The sequence below is a fragment of the Rhinatrema bivittatum genome, chromosome 4 (assembly GCF_901001135.1).
Source record: "Rhinatrema bivittatum chromosome 4, aRhiBiv1.1, whole genome shotgun sequence".
In the NCBI taxonomy this organism is placed as follows: domain Eukaryota; kingdom Metazoa; phylum Chordata; class Amphibia; order Gymnophiona; family Rhinatrematidae; genus Rhinatrema; species Rhinatrema bivittatum.
The window spans coordinates 456664582-456681450 of NC_042618.1; the positions used below are offsets into that span (position 1 = coordinate 456664582).

Below are 16869 nucleotides of genomic sequence, written 5' to 3' on the forward strand. Positions count from 1 at the left end.
CAGGAACTTTGCCAAACCTTTTTTAAACCTTTATCATATGACCCCTCAACCATTTCTTCTCCAAGCTGAATAGCCTAACTTCTTTAACCTTTCTGCTCCATTCCCTTTATCATTTTGGTTGCCCTTTTTTGTACCTTTTCCAATGCAACTATATCTTTTTGGAGATAAGGCAACCAGAACTGCATACAGTACTACAGGTGCAGTCTCACAATAGAGCGATATGGAGGCATTATGATATTCACTGTTTTAGACTCCATTCCTTTCCTAAAAATTCCTTACATTCTATTTGCTTTTCTGACTGGTGCCACACACTGAACTGAGGATTTCAAATAATTGTCCACTATGATGCCCAGGTCTTTTTCCTGGGTGGTAACTCCTAATACGGAACCTAATATCTTGTAACTACTGTGTGGGTTACTTTTCTCATGTGCATCACTTTGCACTTGTCCACATTAAATTTCAACTGCCATTTAAATGCCCAGTCTTCCAGTTTTGTAAGGTCTTCCTGCAATTTTTCACAATCAACTTGCCCTGTAATAACTTGTAATAGTTTTATATCATCTGCAAATTTGATCACCTCATTCATCATTCCCCTTTCCAGATCATTTATAAATATATTAAAATGCTCCAGTCCCAGTACAGATCCCAGAGGCACTACTCTATTTGACCTTTCTTCAATGACCATATAGACCTACTCTGTGTTTTCTGTTTGTAACTAGTTTTCAATAGGACATTTCCTCCGAATTCATGACGTTTTAATTTTTTCAGGAGTTTTTCATGCAACACTTTCATAAATGCTTTTCTGAAAATCCAAATGCACTATATCCACCGGCTCATCATTATCCAAATTGTTTTTTAATCCTTTAAAAAAAATGTATCAGATTGATGAGGCAAAATTTCCCATATGTAAATCCATGCTGGCTATGTCCTATTAAACCATGTCTTTCTACTGTATATATTCTGTGATTTTGTTCTTTAGAATAATTTCCATAATTTTTCCCGGCACTGAAGTCAGACTCACTGGTCAATGGTTTCCTATATCACCCCAGAACCTTTTTTTTTTTAACGTTTTTAATTATTGCATTTTAAATATACATACAAGCATCCACTTGTTATAGAAATTTCTTAAGTACAGAAAGAGAAAATTTCTCAATGAATTTATATAATTATATCATATAAACAAAACTTAGCTGTACTTAATAAAATAAAGGAAATACGAGAGATCTATAGGAAAGAGAGCGTACATATCCCATAGGTAATATTACAAACTTAATATATCTGGCGGGCTAAGCAGATCCAACACTTTTCCTTTCTTAATCACTCGAACAGCGGGTCCAACTAGGAGTTGTTAGAATGTGAGTCCAAGAAAATCCTGAGCTGTGATGGTTCAAAGAAGACATAAGAACATAAGAACATAAGAAAATGCCATACTGGGTCAGACCAAGGGTCCATCAAGCCCAGCATCCTGTTTCCAACAGTGGCCAATCCAGGCCATAAGAACCTGGCAAGTACCCAAAAACTAAGTCTATTCCATGTAACCATTGCTAATGGCAGTGGCTATTCTCTAAGTGAACCTAATAGCAGGTAATGGACTTCTCCTCCAAGAACTTATCCAATCCTTTTTTAAACACAGCTATACTACCTGCACGAACCACATTCTCTGGCAACAAATTCCAGAGTTTAATTGTGCGTTGAGTAAAAAAGAACTTTCTCCGATTAGTTTTAAATGTGCCCCATGCTAACTTCATGGAGTGTCCCCTAGTCCTTCTACTATCTGAAAGAGTAAATAACCGATTCACATCTACCCATTCTAGACCTCTCATGATTTTAAACACCTCTATCATATCCCCCCTCAGTCGTCTCTTCTCCAAGCTGAAAAGTCCTAATCTCTTTAGTCTTTCCTCATAGGGGAGTTGTTCCATTCCCCTTATCATTTTGGTAGCCCTTCTCTGTACCTTCTCCATAACTTTGGTCCTGATAGAAAACACATCATTTACAGGGGAATCGCAATGTAAACCTTGCACCTTTTTGTAGTACTTCCCCCCTCATATTGAGAAATAACTTCCTTCTCAATTGGGTTTGTTTAACCATATCCAGGTAACATCATATTTTCTGGCCGAAAAACAGAGCTTGATTATTTCTGAAATAATGTTTGAAAATATTGTTCTTGTCCATTAGAAATGCAAAGGAGACTACAACGGTCTCCGTTGTGCAACTTCCATCTCTTGTGAAGAATCAAGTAAAGCTGTAAAATCAGGCAATATCTGTTCTTCAATATTATCACGATTTAAATGATTAGATGGAAGGTAATACGCCTTAGTTACTACTGGCTTTATTTCTTCGTGTATTTTCAAAATCTGTGACACATACAGTTTAAACAGATCCAAAGGAGAAATATTCCTCAACACTGGAAAATGTAAAAACCTTAGGATGTGTGATCTCAAACTATTTTCAACTCTTTCCAGCCTCTTGTTCACTTCATTTTCATTTTGTATTATAGTGGCCTGTATCTTTTCCATTTCTGCATACCGACCTTCCATTTTTTCAATTTTTTTATTTTGTTTTGCAATTTCAGTAGCATTATACTTAACTTGGTTTTTAACTTCGATCACCTCTTTAGTAAGTGCAAGTATAGTCTTCTCGAGGGAATGCAATGCCTCCCAAATTGTGAAAAGGGTTATTTCCACCGTAGGCTGAAGTAATCTCTCCAGGTTCGGAGATTCCAGGTCCCCGTTTTCTCCTCCTCCTTCCGCTGTTCCACCGGCACCGTTTCCCAAGTCTGATGATTCTAGCATTATGGCAAAGTCCAGCCCCTCTCCTCCATTACCCCCACAGGGTTTTACCTTTGTCAACTGCTCCAGAATGGTAAGTCCAACAGTTGTTGTACTCTGCTCGGCCGCTCGGAATTCCTCTGAAGGGATGGCGGTCACCATCTGCCTTCCTCCTATGTCTCGACCTGGTGGTGCCGGTCTCGTGGGTGATCCGGGGCTTAAAGAGGTTTCTACGGTCAGAGAGAACGGCACACGCTCCTCTGCTGGCCCCTCAGTGACCAGCTCACCCGGCGTTAGTAGAGGCACCACCGCAAAGAAGCTTCCTATGCGGGGTTGAGAGGATTCCAACGGTGTAGAGGTACTCTCTCCTCCCCGTACCCTCGCTTTTCTTTTCATGTGTGGCATTGTAGAAGGTAAAAAGAGAGGAAATATTGGGAGCTTCTCGCCAGCGTGATTGCTCAGGCCACCATCTTGGAAAAGCTCTCCCCAGAACCTTTTTTTTAAAGATCAGGATTATATTGGCCATTCTCCAATCTTCAGGCATGAAGAACAATCTCAACAATAGGTTTCAAAGTACCAGTAACAGATCTGCAATTTCATGTTTCTGTTCTTTCAGAACTCTGAGGTGTATACCTTCTGGTCTTGGTGATTTGCCACACTTTAGTTTGTCAATCTGCCTTATTACTTCTTCCAGCCTCACTGTGATTTGCATCAGTTCTTCTGAATTATCAACAGTGAATATAGTTTCCTCACAAGTATCTCTCCCATATCCTCTTCAGTAAATACAGAAGCAAAGAATACCCTCAAGCTTTCCGCAATGGCCTTATCTTCCCTATTTGCCCCTTTTATCCCTTGATCATTTAACAGTCCAACTGACTCCCTCATTGGCTTCTTGCTTCAGATATATTTTAAGAAAGATTTTATTATGAGTTTTTGCCTCTAAGGCCAGCTTCTTTTCAAACTGCCCACATGACTGGCTGGACAGAAGCTAACAGGACCACATTACTGGCAAATCTACTTATTGGCAAGAGCCAAAGCTGCCTTCCAAGCTTTCAATCCAGATGAGAGAACCAGCTATTCAAATGTCAAAACCTCTGACCTAGAAAGAGAGGGCTAAACAATGGAAATATACTAGCAACAGTTCCAGAGAAAGACCCTACAGTCCTATGAAATTCCACGAATCCTTTTTCATCAGCTAAAAGATGCCAGATGGAAGTGGTTGCAACCAGAGGTAAAGACAGGCCTCAAGGTAGACAATCACATCCTCCTGGAGAAGTTCCTGTATAGGCTGGACTGGTCCATGTGGAACTGGGTGTGTTGGCACACAGGGCTCACTCTGGAGAAAGCGTAGGAAGTGCTGGACACTTTCCAACAGAGAAAGATATCCTGAGCACAGAGGCAGCACCCAAAAAGAAACTCCAAGAGTCTCAGTTTCTAAAAACTGTCAAGAACTTTACTGTTTTGACTTTGCGTGATGACATGTATCAGAGGGAACCAGGAGTGTTCCAATTGCGCATAGCTAATTGCCCAAAAAGGGTAGGGGAGGGTAATCTTAGAAAATTTATGGAAGCCCCACTTAAAGATAAATCCCTTGACTGGGGCCAGAGGCATCTAAAGACAGGGGAGGGAATTTTTCCCTCTGGCCTAGAGAACCCCAAACCAATCTTACTCTCCATAGCGAAGAAAAATGGTCAGTCCTATGAGGAAAGGCTGAAGAGGTTAGGGCTGTTCAGCTTGGAGAAGAGACGGCTGAGGGGGATATGATAGAGGTCTTTAAGATCATGAGAGGTCTTGAATGAGTAGATGTGAATCGGTTATTTACACTTTCGAAAAATAGAAGGACTAGGGGGCATTCCATGAAGTTAGCAAGTAGCACATTTAAGACTAATCAGAGAAAATTCTTTTTCCCTCAACACACAATAAAGCTCTGGAATTTGTTACCAGAGGATGTGGTTAGTGCAGTTAGTGTAGCTGGGTTCAAAAAAGGTTTGGATAAGTTCTTGGAGGAGAAGTCCATTAACTGCTATTAATCAAATTTACTTAGGGAATAGCTACTGCTATTAATTGCATCAGTAGCATGGGATCTTCTTAGTGTTTGGGTAATTGCCAGGTTCTTGTGGCCTGGTTTGACCTCTGTTGTAAACAGGATGCTGTGCTTGATGGACCCTTGGTCTGACCCAGCATGGCAATTTCTTATGTTCTTATGTTCTTAGGGTAGGAAAAGAATATAGGAAGTATGATTTATTTTCCCAGGAGTTAACCCAGATAATGGCAGATAGGGATGTAAATCGGGTGCCCGATCATTCCTGCTTTCAGGTTCATCTGGCCACGGGAAAATCTCATTTTCCCGTGGATCCCCATTTTTTTTTTTTTGTGAAAAATCGTTTTTCCGGTTAGTGCGCGCTAACTCATGTTAGCGTGCACTAACAAAAATAGCAAAAAGTAACAAAAAATAACAAAAATAAACATTTTTTTGTTAGTGTGCGCTAACTCCCGATAGCGCTCACTAACCCGAAAAATGATTTTTATGAAAATTCAGGGGGAAAGTGATTGTTTCTTTTTTTACCTGATATATTAACGAATTTAGAAATATCGTACGATATTTCAATTCGTTAGAAAAACGATTCACATCCCTAATGGCAGATGTAATGGAGTACATTTTAGATCCTCCTTAATAGCCTGGGATCAGGCATTTAGCCTAGTCCACCTTAAGCCACAGACAGGAAGGGGGTTCCAATCTGAGGGCATTCTGCTTAGAAGGGGATACGATGCTAGGCCCAGGGAGAAGAGAAGGAAGCCTTGGGAAAGCCAATACTTCTGAACTGTGAGTTATATTGCTGCTTCTGTTTTGTTTTCTTGTCATTAAGAAAGAGGTTTATGAGAGAACCGCCAGAATTCAGCCTGTGTTCTCTGGCTCGCCAAAGACCGCTCACGGTGACATAATGCATGTAGATGGTGTTTCCCAATAATAATATGCAGCATTTAAGATAAACAGTTATAAGAAATAAAGGATGATTCAGATGTTTAACTCTTGGGCTATAGCTCAATAATGAGGCTAGGGAAGGTGATTTTCAAAGGGACTTCTGTGAGTAAAGAAGTGCTTTACTAGCAGAAATAGCTTTTTAGAAAATTGCATGATCGAGACATGCAGAAAATTCATGTATATACACTGTATGCACACACACACATACATACATATGCATGGGGAGAGGCACTCCAAGGAGTAAAATCTGGGTAGGATAGGGACTTACACGCAGATTTTTGTATTTTAAAAAGTATATGCATAAATTTGCTTGGCAAAGTCATGCACCAAATAGCAGGTATAATTCTGTGCATGTACTTTTGCCAAAATAGTTTTCAAAGCTGACTTATGCACGTAAGTTCACTCTGAAAATTGGTGCAACTTATGTGCATATTTGCCGACTAACTCTAGCATGATGCTTTAAAACTATCCCCACAGTAGGGAAGCCATTAGTTATGTTCAGTTTGTTTCCATTTCTCTTTCACAGATTGTGGCTCTACGAGAACAAAATGCACACATTCAAAGAAAAATGGCGTCGGGAGAGGGACCTATGGAAGTGGAGCATCTTGAAGGCATGGAGGCAGGTCAAAAGGTTCATGACAAGGTATTTCATAAACGGCCCCAACTATTGGACTGTGAATTAAAATATTTAGTATGGATGTATCAATGACTCTGCTGGTGATAGTTTTTCTGTGATCAGTTTATTGTAGCTTTAAAGTGGGACTTCCAATACAAAACATGGTTTCTTTTCTAGTTGGTATCACCTCCCCAACCTCCCCGTATTCAATATCTATTTACAGTTTTTGTTGCTTCTTTCCTTCATGACTTCTAGAGTCTACTTGAAGAGGAAGAGCAAGGCTTATAATACCGGAGCTTAGCAAGCTGAGATATCGTGCCCTGCGCTCAGGCAGAATGCGTGCATGGATGTGTGCAGTTTGTACTATCTTTTTGTTGCTGTGGTGGGGAGGGGGAGGCAGAGGGCTCCCAGGGAAAACATCTTAAAATTATCTTTATGATGATAGGGAGTGTCTCCTCAAGTGGGCCAGCTCTAGCAAGAGCCCCTTGATAAGAAATCAGTAGCAATGAGAAGCACTTGATAAAAAAAAAAAAAAAAAAACCCCCGCTGGAACCGCACCACTGTTTTCCAGCAAGAATGAATCAATATTTGTTCATTTCTTTGCTCTAACATTGAGAGTGTGGGAATGGTAGGAGCATGGCATGAATATTGAGTGAAAATGTGAGGTCTAGGATTATCAACTGGAAACTCTTCCAAGTGATACTAGGAGTAGTCTGCCCGGCCCTGGCTAGCACAAGAAGGAATCACTGCAGGTCTTTCCTTGTCAGAAAGGCATTACTACCTGTGGTATCAAAGCGAGCATCACCTAACACGCTCCGAAAAAATAGGAAAACATCATTTTATCATCATAAAGGATGCAGCTGACACAAACAGCACAACAAATCACAGCCCAAATAATTACCTTTCACTTGTAAATGTGAAGTGAAAGGGAACATTGGCTCAGAAAAGTTATGTCTTATCCCCCTCATTCAGTAATTTAGGCATGCACAGTGAGCAGTATTAAAGCGTATAATTCTTTCCAGCTCAGGCCTCCTTTCCATTTTATTTTGTACTGAATTCTAACAAATAATCCAAGAAATCTCTTATCAATCTCTTACCATATCTGCAAACATAAAACAAGAGGAAAAAGAAACCCACCACCACCAGATATTTTCATATGAAACACCAAAGTCCACAAAAGAGCAAGGGGGGATCACAATTCCAATTATTTGAAACAAAAGAAAACATAGGAGAAAAATTCTCTACAGTGGTTCTCGACAGGTGTGCTGGGACTCACTGGTGTGTCGGGAGGTCCTGGGAGGTGACACAGGGCCAGCAGATGGCTGCCTCCTTATCAGCCCAGGTGGGAGTTGGTTGACTTCTTACATTGGGCCTGATGGGAGGCTCCTCTCACTTCCTTCGCTTCTTTCTGGCCCAGTGGGAGGCTGTTTCCTGCTTCACCCAGATCAGAGCGAGACATTGCCAGCTTGATGGGACTTTTATCTTCTCCTCCTGAGTCTGGGAGTGATGCTGCTGCTGATCTCTCCACCCTGTGGAGGGTGGGGAAAGGAGGCTGGGGATGCTGGGAAAATGAAGGTGGAACAGAGAGGGAGTGTGGGGGCTGCTCAACAGGAAGGGGTGGAAAACAGGGGGTCAGGAATGTGGGGCAGAGATATGAGTGTGAGGGGATGATTGAAAGGGAGTAATTGGGAAAAGTGAAGGATGATGGAGGCATGGAAGGGGAGTGATGGGGTGCAAGAGCCATAATGTGTCAGTTTGGGGAAGGTGAATTTCTTCTACCTTTATACTTTGCTTAGTATAGGAGGAAATGTATTTCTGTTTCTAGCTCTGCATGCAGAGTGGCTTTTTGAGTTTCCATTCCAGTTTTTGTCTCCACATTTGTAACTTGTGTTCTTTTATTCTGTAATTGGTGAAGGTCAGATCTGTATGTGTGACTGAGGAGAGGTATTTTACTAGTAGGTAGGGATTTGTAACAATCTTCTTTGTTGCGTTTTCTCTTTCTCAATAGGACATGCATTGGTGCTGCACTGCTGCCTTTTCATAGGAAGGGCTATTGCTGTTTGAGTTCTTGGAATTAGTGTTGCAGTGGTATGGAAGGTTTGCTTCACACGTGCTGAGTGGTTTTATATTTTACAGTGCACCTGGTAGTAAGGGAGTTTGTGTTTCTGTTACTGAGATAGCACCAGAATCAGAATATCTATTTTATATAGCGATTTGTATTTGAAATATCCTAGTTCTGCTCTGCATCCATTGTTTCGGGAGGGGGGATCCGGGGCGGGTTCCTGTGGATGCAGAGTATGTGTTTACATTTAGCCCCGTGATAGTCAAGTGTTCAGTGTGTCACGCCTGTAAGCATTATCTGCCAGGTGTGTCCCAATCGAGATCCCTGATCTAGAACACTAACTCTTTACCTAAAGAAAGATTCTACGCACTGGAAACATGTAAGTACAAGAAGCAGCACTCAGGGCTGGCTTACCACTCAAAGCTCCTTTGCCATTTTACTTATACATTTTGAGGTGAATTTTAAAAACCTGATATGCACGTCAATTGGGGGATACGCACACAAGGCGGGCTTGTGTGTGCTGACCAAATTTTAAAAGCCGCACAGATGCGCTCGTATCTCCTGCTGTGCGCGCATATTACCAGTTTTCAGAAATGGTCATATGGGTGGGGCCTAGGCATTTCAGGGTGTGGCCAAGAGATGTGCGTGTAAATACTTGTGTGCCTGGGCATGTGGCCCGATCCCCTGCCATGTCAATTTACGTCTGCTAGCCCTTCCTGAGGGATTTTAAGGGTCTGGGTTAACTGGGGGGGAGTGTAAGCTATTCGTCCAAGGGGTTGGAGGCCCTAGCTGTTAGCTGAGTGACCTGGTGGAGGAAACAGTGAAACTGGCAATGGTGTGGATGCGTGCCCCTTTTAAAATTCCTTGACGTAAGCGGTAGAAGTGGGATTTGCGTGTCTATTTAAAATTAGGCGCACGTGTGCACGAGTCCAGACTATTTCATAACATGTACGCATATACGCATGCAAGTTATAAAATGGCCACCTCCCTGGGAGAGCACCAGCACACATGTGCCAATGTGCACCCACGCATCACTATGAAAGTTACCATCTTCTAGTTTTGATGGTTTGGGTATATTTAGGCTTTGTTGATTTTATGGATATTTGGAAGGTTTTTTTATTCCTGTGATTGCTATAGTTGTATTGAATATAGAGGGCTACATGTGATCTGTGTGGTGGTTATATTATGTGATGTATTTTGTAGTATATGATATGATTGTGTTGCATTTTGTGATAACATAGTTGCTTAGTTATGTTTGCAAGACCAAATGTGGCCGACCCTTCAGTTCACCACCAGATGGCCCTAAGTCCATTACCATCAGCACTAATAACAGCCTTAGGGATTTTCCCTTCTCTTTCAGTCTCTCCAATGAGCTGACTGAGATTGGATATCCCGGAGCATAAGCCAGAGTTAGAGGTAGAGACTGGGTTTTCAGTTTCAGCTAGATTTTGAAGAGTAAGGAGCTGTTTTTCATTTCTTCTTGCTGAATTGGCCCCAGTAACCCAGTTTGGTGATTTTTGTGTTCAGAGGAAGATCCATTCTCAGTTCACTTTGCCTCAGGTCTGCCTCCCTTTTGTACAGAGTAAAGGTTTTTGTAGATTTTGATCAGCTTTTGGTTTAGTTTTTCTTATTCTGGGGAACACCCTGTGCTTTGCTTTGTAAGAGAGCAACCCCACCAATCCTGAGAGCAAAGGCTGAAGACCTGTGAGTAACCCCTCTACTCCCTAGAGGAAGCAAGACCAGTGACAGCCCTACCCAGCGTAAGATATTTTGTATAGAGTCTTTTGGATTGTTCCCCTTTTTGTTCGGTTGGAGGTTTTTCTTACCCCTCTGTACAACCTGTTGAAAGAGATAGAGAGCTGTGAGCTGAACTGAAACATCTGGCTTCTCATCCAGAGAGGTCCATAAAGGTTGAACCATCAAGCCTAGGGAGGTTCCCAATCGGACACAGGCTGAAGGTATCAGACTGATCTTAGGACTCAGGTAGGAGCTTTTTGTAGCATGAGGCTCCCCTCTAGGATTCCCAATCCACCGCACTGTTTGCACAGATAAATCGACATTGGCAAGTTCCCTCCCAGGAGCTGAAGAGATGGACACAAGCACCCCAGCAGAGAAACCATGTAAATAGTTTGTGGGACAGCAATTGACCTTTTGGAAATAATCAATACATTTGATTTGAACACGCAGTCTGAGTCCCGCCTGTCTGTCCTTGAGGAGGATACACACATCACCTGGGCCACAAAGGATTTCCTTCCCCCTACAGAAAGAGCTCACCCCCTGAGAGCTGCAGGAAGGTGGGGAAGGATGGCAAGAGCAGCCCCGACTAACAAATATTTTTATGGCCCTAGGGGGCACCAACAAACTCCCGACAAAGGGTTACACAAATAATTACCTGAAAATGAAAAGGCATGCAAATAATAACGCATCAATTACATAAGAGTACCATAGTAGCCTGTACTAACTACAATTGTAGAGCCTTACTGGGTATCTACTAAAAAGATGAATCCATCAGGATTTGGGAAGGGGAGCATGGTTTTCAGCTCCCCCGTGAGTGCTGCTAGGTTAGTTACTGCCTTCTGTTATAAAGGAAATTAGAGCCCCCTGAAGTAAGTGTGGATTTGTGGTTACGCTGTTTCTTTTTCCTTCTTTTCTTTAATTTGGGAAAGAGGAACCCTTAGAAAAGAGTGGAGAAGCTGTTCCCCTTCCCTTTTGATGAAGAGTATCATTTCCACTTTTGAAGTTCTTTTGAAGAAAGTCGTATGCATCCTTTTTTTCCTAGTTCTTTGGATTTTTAGAGACCTGGGCCTACTTTTGTTGCAGTCTGAATTCCCCCTTCTCAGAGGAATTCAGTCCTCACCATCTGCAGAAGTTTTAAGGAGACCGGGACATCCTCCAGTGTTCCTGAAGAGAAAGGGAGAAGGAAAGGACACCCATACAATATACAACCACTTAAACTATTCCAGATACTTTGGCGAGGAGCTGGCAGGGGCCATCCAGGTATCGAGAAGAAATGGAAGTCTGTCCAAGACATTTTAAGTAAGATACGAGAAATAATCTATGTCATCGAGCTCACCCCAGCATTGCATCCAAGTTTTAAGAGGAAGCTTCAAAACTGCCCCTCAAATTAAGAAGGAATCTGGGTTGGAATTTCAACTATCTGAAAGACTAACAGATTTACCCAGCTGAAGTGATTTTGTTTAAAGAGCTATGTGAAGATTGGACATGTAACATAAATTTATAGTTCATTTTTACTGAATTATTATCTTGTCCTCATTGCTCTGGCTTGGCCCAGACAAGTATTGGTCCTTTTACTTCATCAAGTTATCAGTCCACCCACCAATCCCCTGGGATCCAATCTGTATCTACTAACTCACGAGAAGGGTCACCTGTCATCTGAACCTCCTCCTCCCTCAATTTGATGATATGGATGCTGAGCGCTTGATAATATGATCATTATTACTCTCTAAGGATGATGAGGACATTGTGATTTTGGATAGAAGGATGTACAGTTTTAAATGGAAGCATTTTTCATCTTGGTGTCAGGTGGGCTCCTTGGACCTATTTGCTTATGCCCCAGAGGATTTACTTCAATACTTGTTCTCCCTCTCCTCTTCAGGCCTCACTACATTGTCAGTCGAAGTTCATCTTAGAACCAGTGCTGCTTACCATCCCCGAGTGGATGGAAAGCCAAGTTCCATCCATCCTGTGGTACTGAAGTTCATGAAGGGTTTGCGGCATATGAGGCCTCTGATTACCGAGCCACATTGTCAGGCTTCTCAACTTTTCATTTCCTACGAACCAACAGTCTGGGAATAATGTTGCCAAGCGCATATTTTCCAACTGGCTAGCAGACTGTATTGCACATTGCTATGATCTGGTTGGCCTCCAGATCCCAGACAATCAAGACTCATCAAGTAAGGAATATGGCTACCTCAGTACCTCAAAACTTGTGTCCACTGAAAACATCTGCAAAGCTACAACTTGGCTGTCTGTGCACACCTTCATATCCCAATACTGTCTAGACAAGCTCTTCAAAGATGACAGTAGATCTGGGCAAGCAGTTTTCGCAGCCTGTTCCCCCAGTACTCCACACTCCGGGGGGGGGGGGGGGGGAGGACAGTCCTCTGCAACCCTTATTTTGGTAATCTTCACATGTCATGGCTAATTCAGCCCTGCTTGTCCACGTAGAAAACAGTTTTGCCTACCATAAACAGAATTGTCTGTAGACATCCGAATTAATTAGCAATGCTTAATACCCACTTGCCTCCATGGAGGGTCAACTACCTAGCCAAAGCTAAGGCTGACTGAGAGGCTCATGAGATAACATGTGTGCAGAAACACCTGCACATGCTTAGTAATAAAAGTTTACTGAGCTAGAGAGATGAGTTTGTTCAGCACTGACAGATGTCATCACCCATCTGTCATGGCTAATTAATGCTGCTATCTAGAGAGAACCCTGTTTACAGTAAGTAAACTCACTTTCTCCTACCCTGCTCATTATTCCCAGTTTTCAATGTTTTTATTAAGATCTAAGTTACTCTCTTAAGGTGTGTAACTTTCATTAGAAAAATTATGCATTGTTAAAAAAAAAAACAACCCACAGTCACATTCTGGTTTATATGCTCACTAAATAATTGTACTGTCCTTTGAGTAAAATGTTATGAAAATGCAAAATGATATTACTACATATATTTTATTTTTTAAAACATCTTTCTCCCTAGCATTTGGGTCTGCTCATTCTAGAATTAGGTTTGTCATGTCAAATAGGGGGTAGCATTCATCAGCCAGCCCTGTGCCCCTATCATGTAACAGGGGTTGCACAATGGCACTGGTAGCCCCTGTCACAAGATAGGGGCAAAGGGTGGCTGGCGCCATTTTAACTAATGGCAGCTATCGGCCCCAAAGCAGGTGGTCCCTCCCGGGCCACCCACTAGACCACCAGGTGTATTTGGTGAGTCCTGGGGGGACAGGAGAGTGGGTTAGGGTGGGCAGGGGCTCAATATTGAAATAAATAGAAAGGGTTGAGGTGGGTACTGTTTATTTATTTTTTAAACAGAAACGAGGGAAATGAAAGAAAAAAAAATGATCCGGGGGTGGATCCGAAATGGTCCACCCCGGAAGGAAAATGAAAGATAAACTACATTTTTTCATACTACCACCCCTACTAAGCCAAGTTTCTGACTATAAAAACAGAACAGGAGCATCTATAATTTATTGTCACAGTTACGGCAAATTTGTAAGCTTTATACACCTTTTTTAAGTTGTTGGTTGTTGTTGTTGGGTTTTTTTTTTTACAGAAAGCAATTTATTGTTTTTCTTTTCAATCCAGCAACAAAAATATCATCATCTACTGAAGGAGAGATTGATTTGGTCTTGAAAGCTTAAGTACATCTTTAGATAATTATGTTGATCTAATAAAAGGTATCACAGTTTGCCTAGAATCCAGCATTTTTCTCCTGAATTTCTTCTCACTGCCAGACAGAACATTCTCAACGAACTCATGCAAATAACTCAGTTTCCCTGTACCCAAGAACTGGACATTAATTCTTCCCCTGGACTTGCACAGCTGGTTCACATTTTAAATATGTACTGGTAAATAATATAGTACATCAAATCAGAGGGTTCTCTGTAGCCAAGTGCTTATATTATTAAGGTGGGTTCTACTGCATAATTTACTGCATTTCCAAGCATATTCATCTGTTGTAAAGAAATGCAACCAGCTACAGTTAAATCAGAATAAAATCTGTAATTAGGAAAATGCAACATGAAGTGGGTCCCATACGGACATACTCTAGGAGCCATGGTAAGAGCACCCAGGTGGCAATGTATTGTCCCTTCTCCTGCTTGACTTCCTTGGACATGCCTTCTAAAGGTTTTTTGAAAGATGAGTTTCACGCTGAGATTTTCCTTGGTACTTCCCAAGAAAGCAGCAAAAATCCAGTGCCCCAGATTTATGATCTGATTAGCATTGCTTACTGCAGCAGGTGCCAGTTAATTCGCTGATAAGTGCATCCCCAGTACTGTCTTTACATATAAAACATAATCTTAATATATTATTTGATGATAGCAAATGTCAGTGGTAACTAGGAAAGTCAGTAGAGATGTAAGGCTGGGAAGATCATCTGGGGTGAGGCAATGCATTCAGTATTACCTATTGGAGAAAACTCTTCCCCCTTCCCTCCCCGGATAGTAGAACCTATCCATGGATTAAATTATATTGAATCTAGTTCTAATTTATTGGCACAGTGTCCTTTCCCATGTCTGATCACAGGCCCCCACCAATGATTTATGGCATTACAAATGTGCTAGCTGGGTTGTAAAAAAGGGAAACAGAAAATTGTGCGGCAGTGAGTGAGGTGCTTAATGATATACAGCTTCAAGGAGTGATCGTGCTGTTGAGCTAAGTAGAGGTGCATTACTTAATAATGTTAGACGTAAATTCCCATAAATCTATGTCCATAAAGTTTTCATCATTTCTTCGGTATTTCTACCTCTGGTGATAGGATTATATTTTTTATTTGCACTGCTACAGCTCCAATTGAAAATATAGAGATTCCTTATATGTTTTTTGTAAATTCCATCTTGAAATTTCACGAAAGTCTACTGCTAGCTTTCTAACCAACTGCTACCATGTATTCTCAAATTTTATTAAACCAAAAAATAAAACCAATCAGCAGAAAAGAAATGGATTGCATTTATTTTTCAAGCATAGAGAGGTTGAAGTGCATGACAGTTGGTTGCAGTTTATAGGGTCAATGGTGTATATTTATTGACAGCTTAAATTCTGCAAGGAATCAAAAGTAAAATTGGCAGTTCTTCAAGGGATTAAAAGCAGCTTCTTCATGTTCTGTTCTTGTTTGGGTATTTTAGTTCTTAATCTGAACAAAATATATTCAAAAGCCAGTGGTACATGGGATAAAATAGTTTATTTCCTAATATATGCATTATTGTAACTAGGCCTTGGTAAGCTTAAGGTTTTATCTAGGACAGAGTATTAAAGAGTAAATGGTGATGAACAGAGGCAGAAGCAGCAGATAAATCAAGGAGGATAATGATGGAGTAAAGGCCTTTGGCTTTAGCCAGAAACAGATCATTGGAAACTTTGGCAAGGGCTGTTTCTGTTGAATGTAGAAGGCAAAAATCAGACTGGAGTACATAAAAAATGGCTTGAAATGAAAGAAACAAATTATAGCATACAAAAGAGCCTATAAAGTTTGAGATCAAAAAATGAAATTAGCCAATAGATGAGATCTAGATACTGTATAGAAAAGGTTCTGCAGGGACAGTATGTAGTGAAATGAAAAGAGGTGTGAGCAAGCCCGTTAGTGTGCCCAATGTACATACGGGCCACCCAGTCTTATCAATCAATCCCCTCTCAATAGTTCATTTTTAAGGGGTTTTTTTTAAGCACATAAAGGGCCAGATTTTAGTACCTACGCGCGGGTGTAGATTTGTGTGCGCAACCCAGCGCACACAAATCTACCCCCGATTTTATAACATGCGCGCGCAGCCACGCACGCATTTTATAAAATCCAGGGTCGGCGTGTGCAAGGGGGTGCACACTTGTGCACCGCGCGCGCGCTGAGCCCTAGGGGAGCCCCGCTGGCTTTCCCTGTTCCCTCTGAGGCTGCTCCGAAATCAGAGCGGCCCCGGAGGGAACTTTCCTTCCACCCCGCCATCCAGCCCTACCTAAACCTCCCCCCAAACCTTTGTTATGCAAGTTGCGCCTGCTTCTGGACAGGTTGGTGCCGGACAGGTAGGTGCCGGCACACGATCCCCCAGTCTAGAGGCCCTACGGAGGCCTCTGACCACGCCCTGCCCCGCCCACGTCCCGCTCATTTTTTCAAGCCCCAGGACATACGCGCGTCCCAGGGCTTGCGCGCATCGCCAGGCCTATGCAAAATAGGCTCGGCGCACATAAATCCAGCTGGATTTACATGCGTAGGGCTTTTAAAATCTGCCCCAAAAGGAGCAACAGTCTGTAGCAAACTTCAAATGAATCCAAATTTCAGGATCCACTTCCAAGAACCCAACAGCAGCTGTGGTTTCGCAAAAAATATGCTTCTTCAGGGGCTGAAAATAAACTCAATACTCAAAGACTATTGTCTTGTCAAAAGCAGACTGACACATCTCATGAACAATAATAGACTGGAAGGAGGTCAGCATGAATTTGAAATGTAATGAAGTCAGCATAGGCATGGAATTTTAGCCAGAGACATTCTGCAGAGTGGGCACAGGAATGCAGGAAGTGAATTCTAGGGGTGAACCAAGGAGGGGGTTTGGTTTGTCTTCCAGGACAGATAAGGGAAGGGGCAAGAGTGTGTAAAGCAGAGGAGAGTATAGTGTTCATCAACAGACTCAGACAATGTAGTTGAGGAAAGGAAAGTTGAAATAGTGGTGGAGAGAATACAAGGGTTGACAGCCTGGAGAATCCTGA

At 41.9% G+C, this 16869-nt stretch overlaps 1 protein-coding gene across 4 annotated transcripts in view; it reads left to right on the plus strand.

Moving 5' to 3' along the window:
* Positions 1-16869, plus strand: part of PPFIA2 (PTPRF interacting protein alpha 2) — a 440428-nt gene that overhangs the window by 276787 nt on the left and 146772 nt on the right. For all 4 annotated transcript variants that reach the window (XR_003856007.1, XM_029597099.1, XM_029597100.1 and 1 more), the window contains exon 5: positions 6281-6397. Coding sequence is in view for 3 of the 4 variants with exons in the window: in XM_029597099.1 (XP_029452959.1) it covers positions 6281-6397 (117 nt within the window). In the remaining variant the exon portion in view is untranslated. The remainder of the gene's footprint in view (positions 1-6280; positions 6398-16869) is intronic.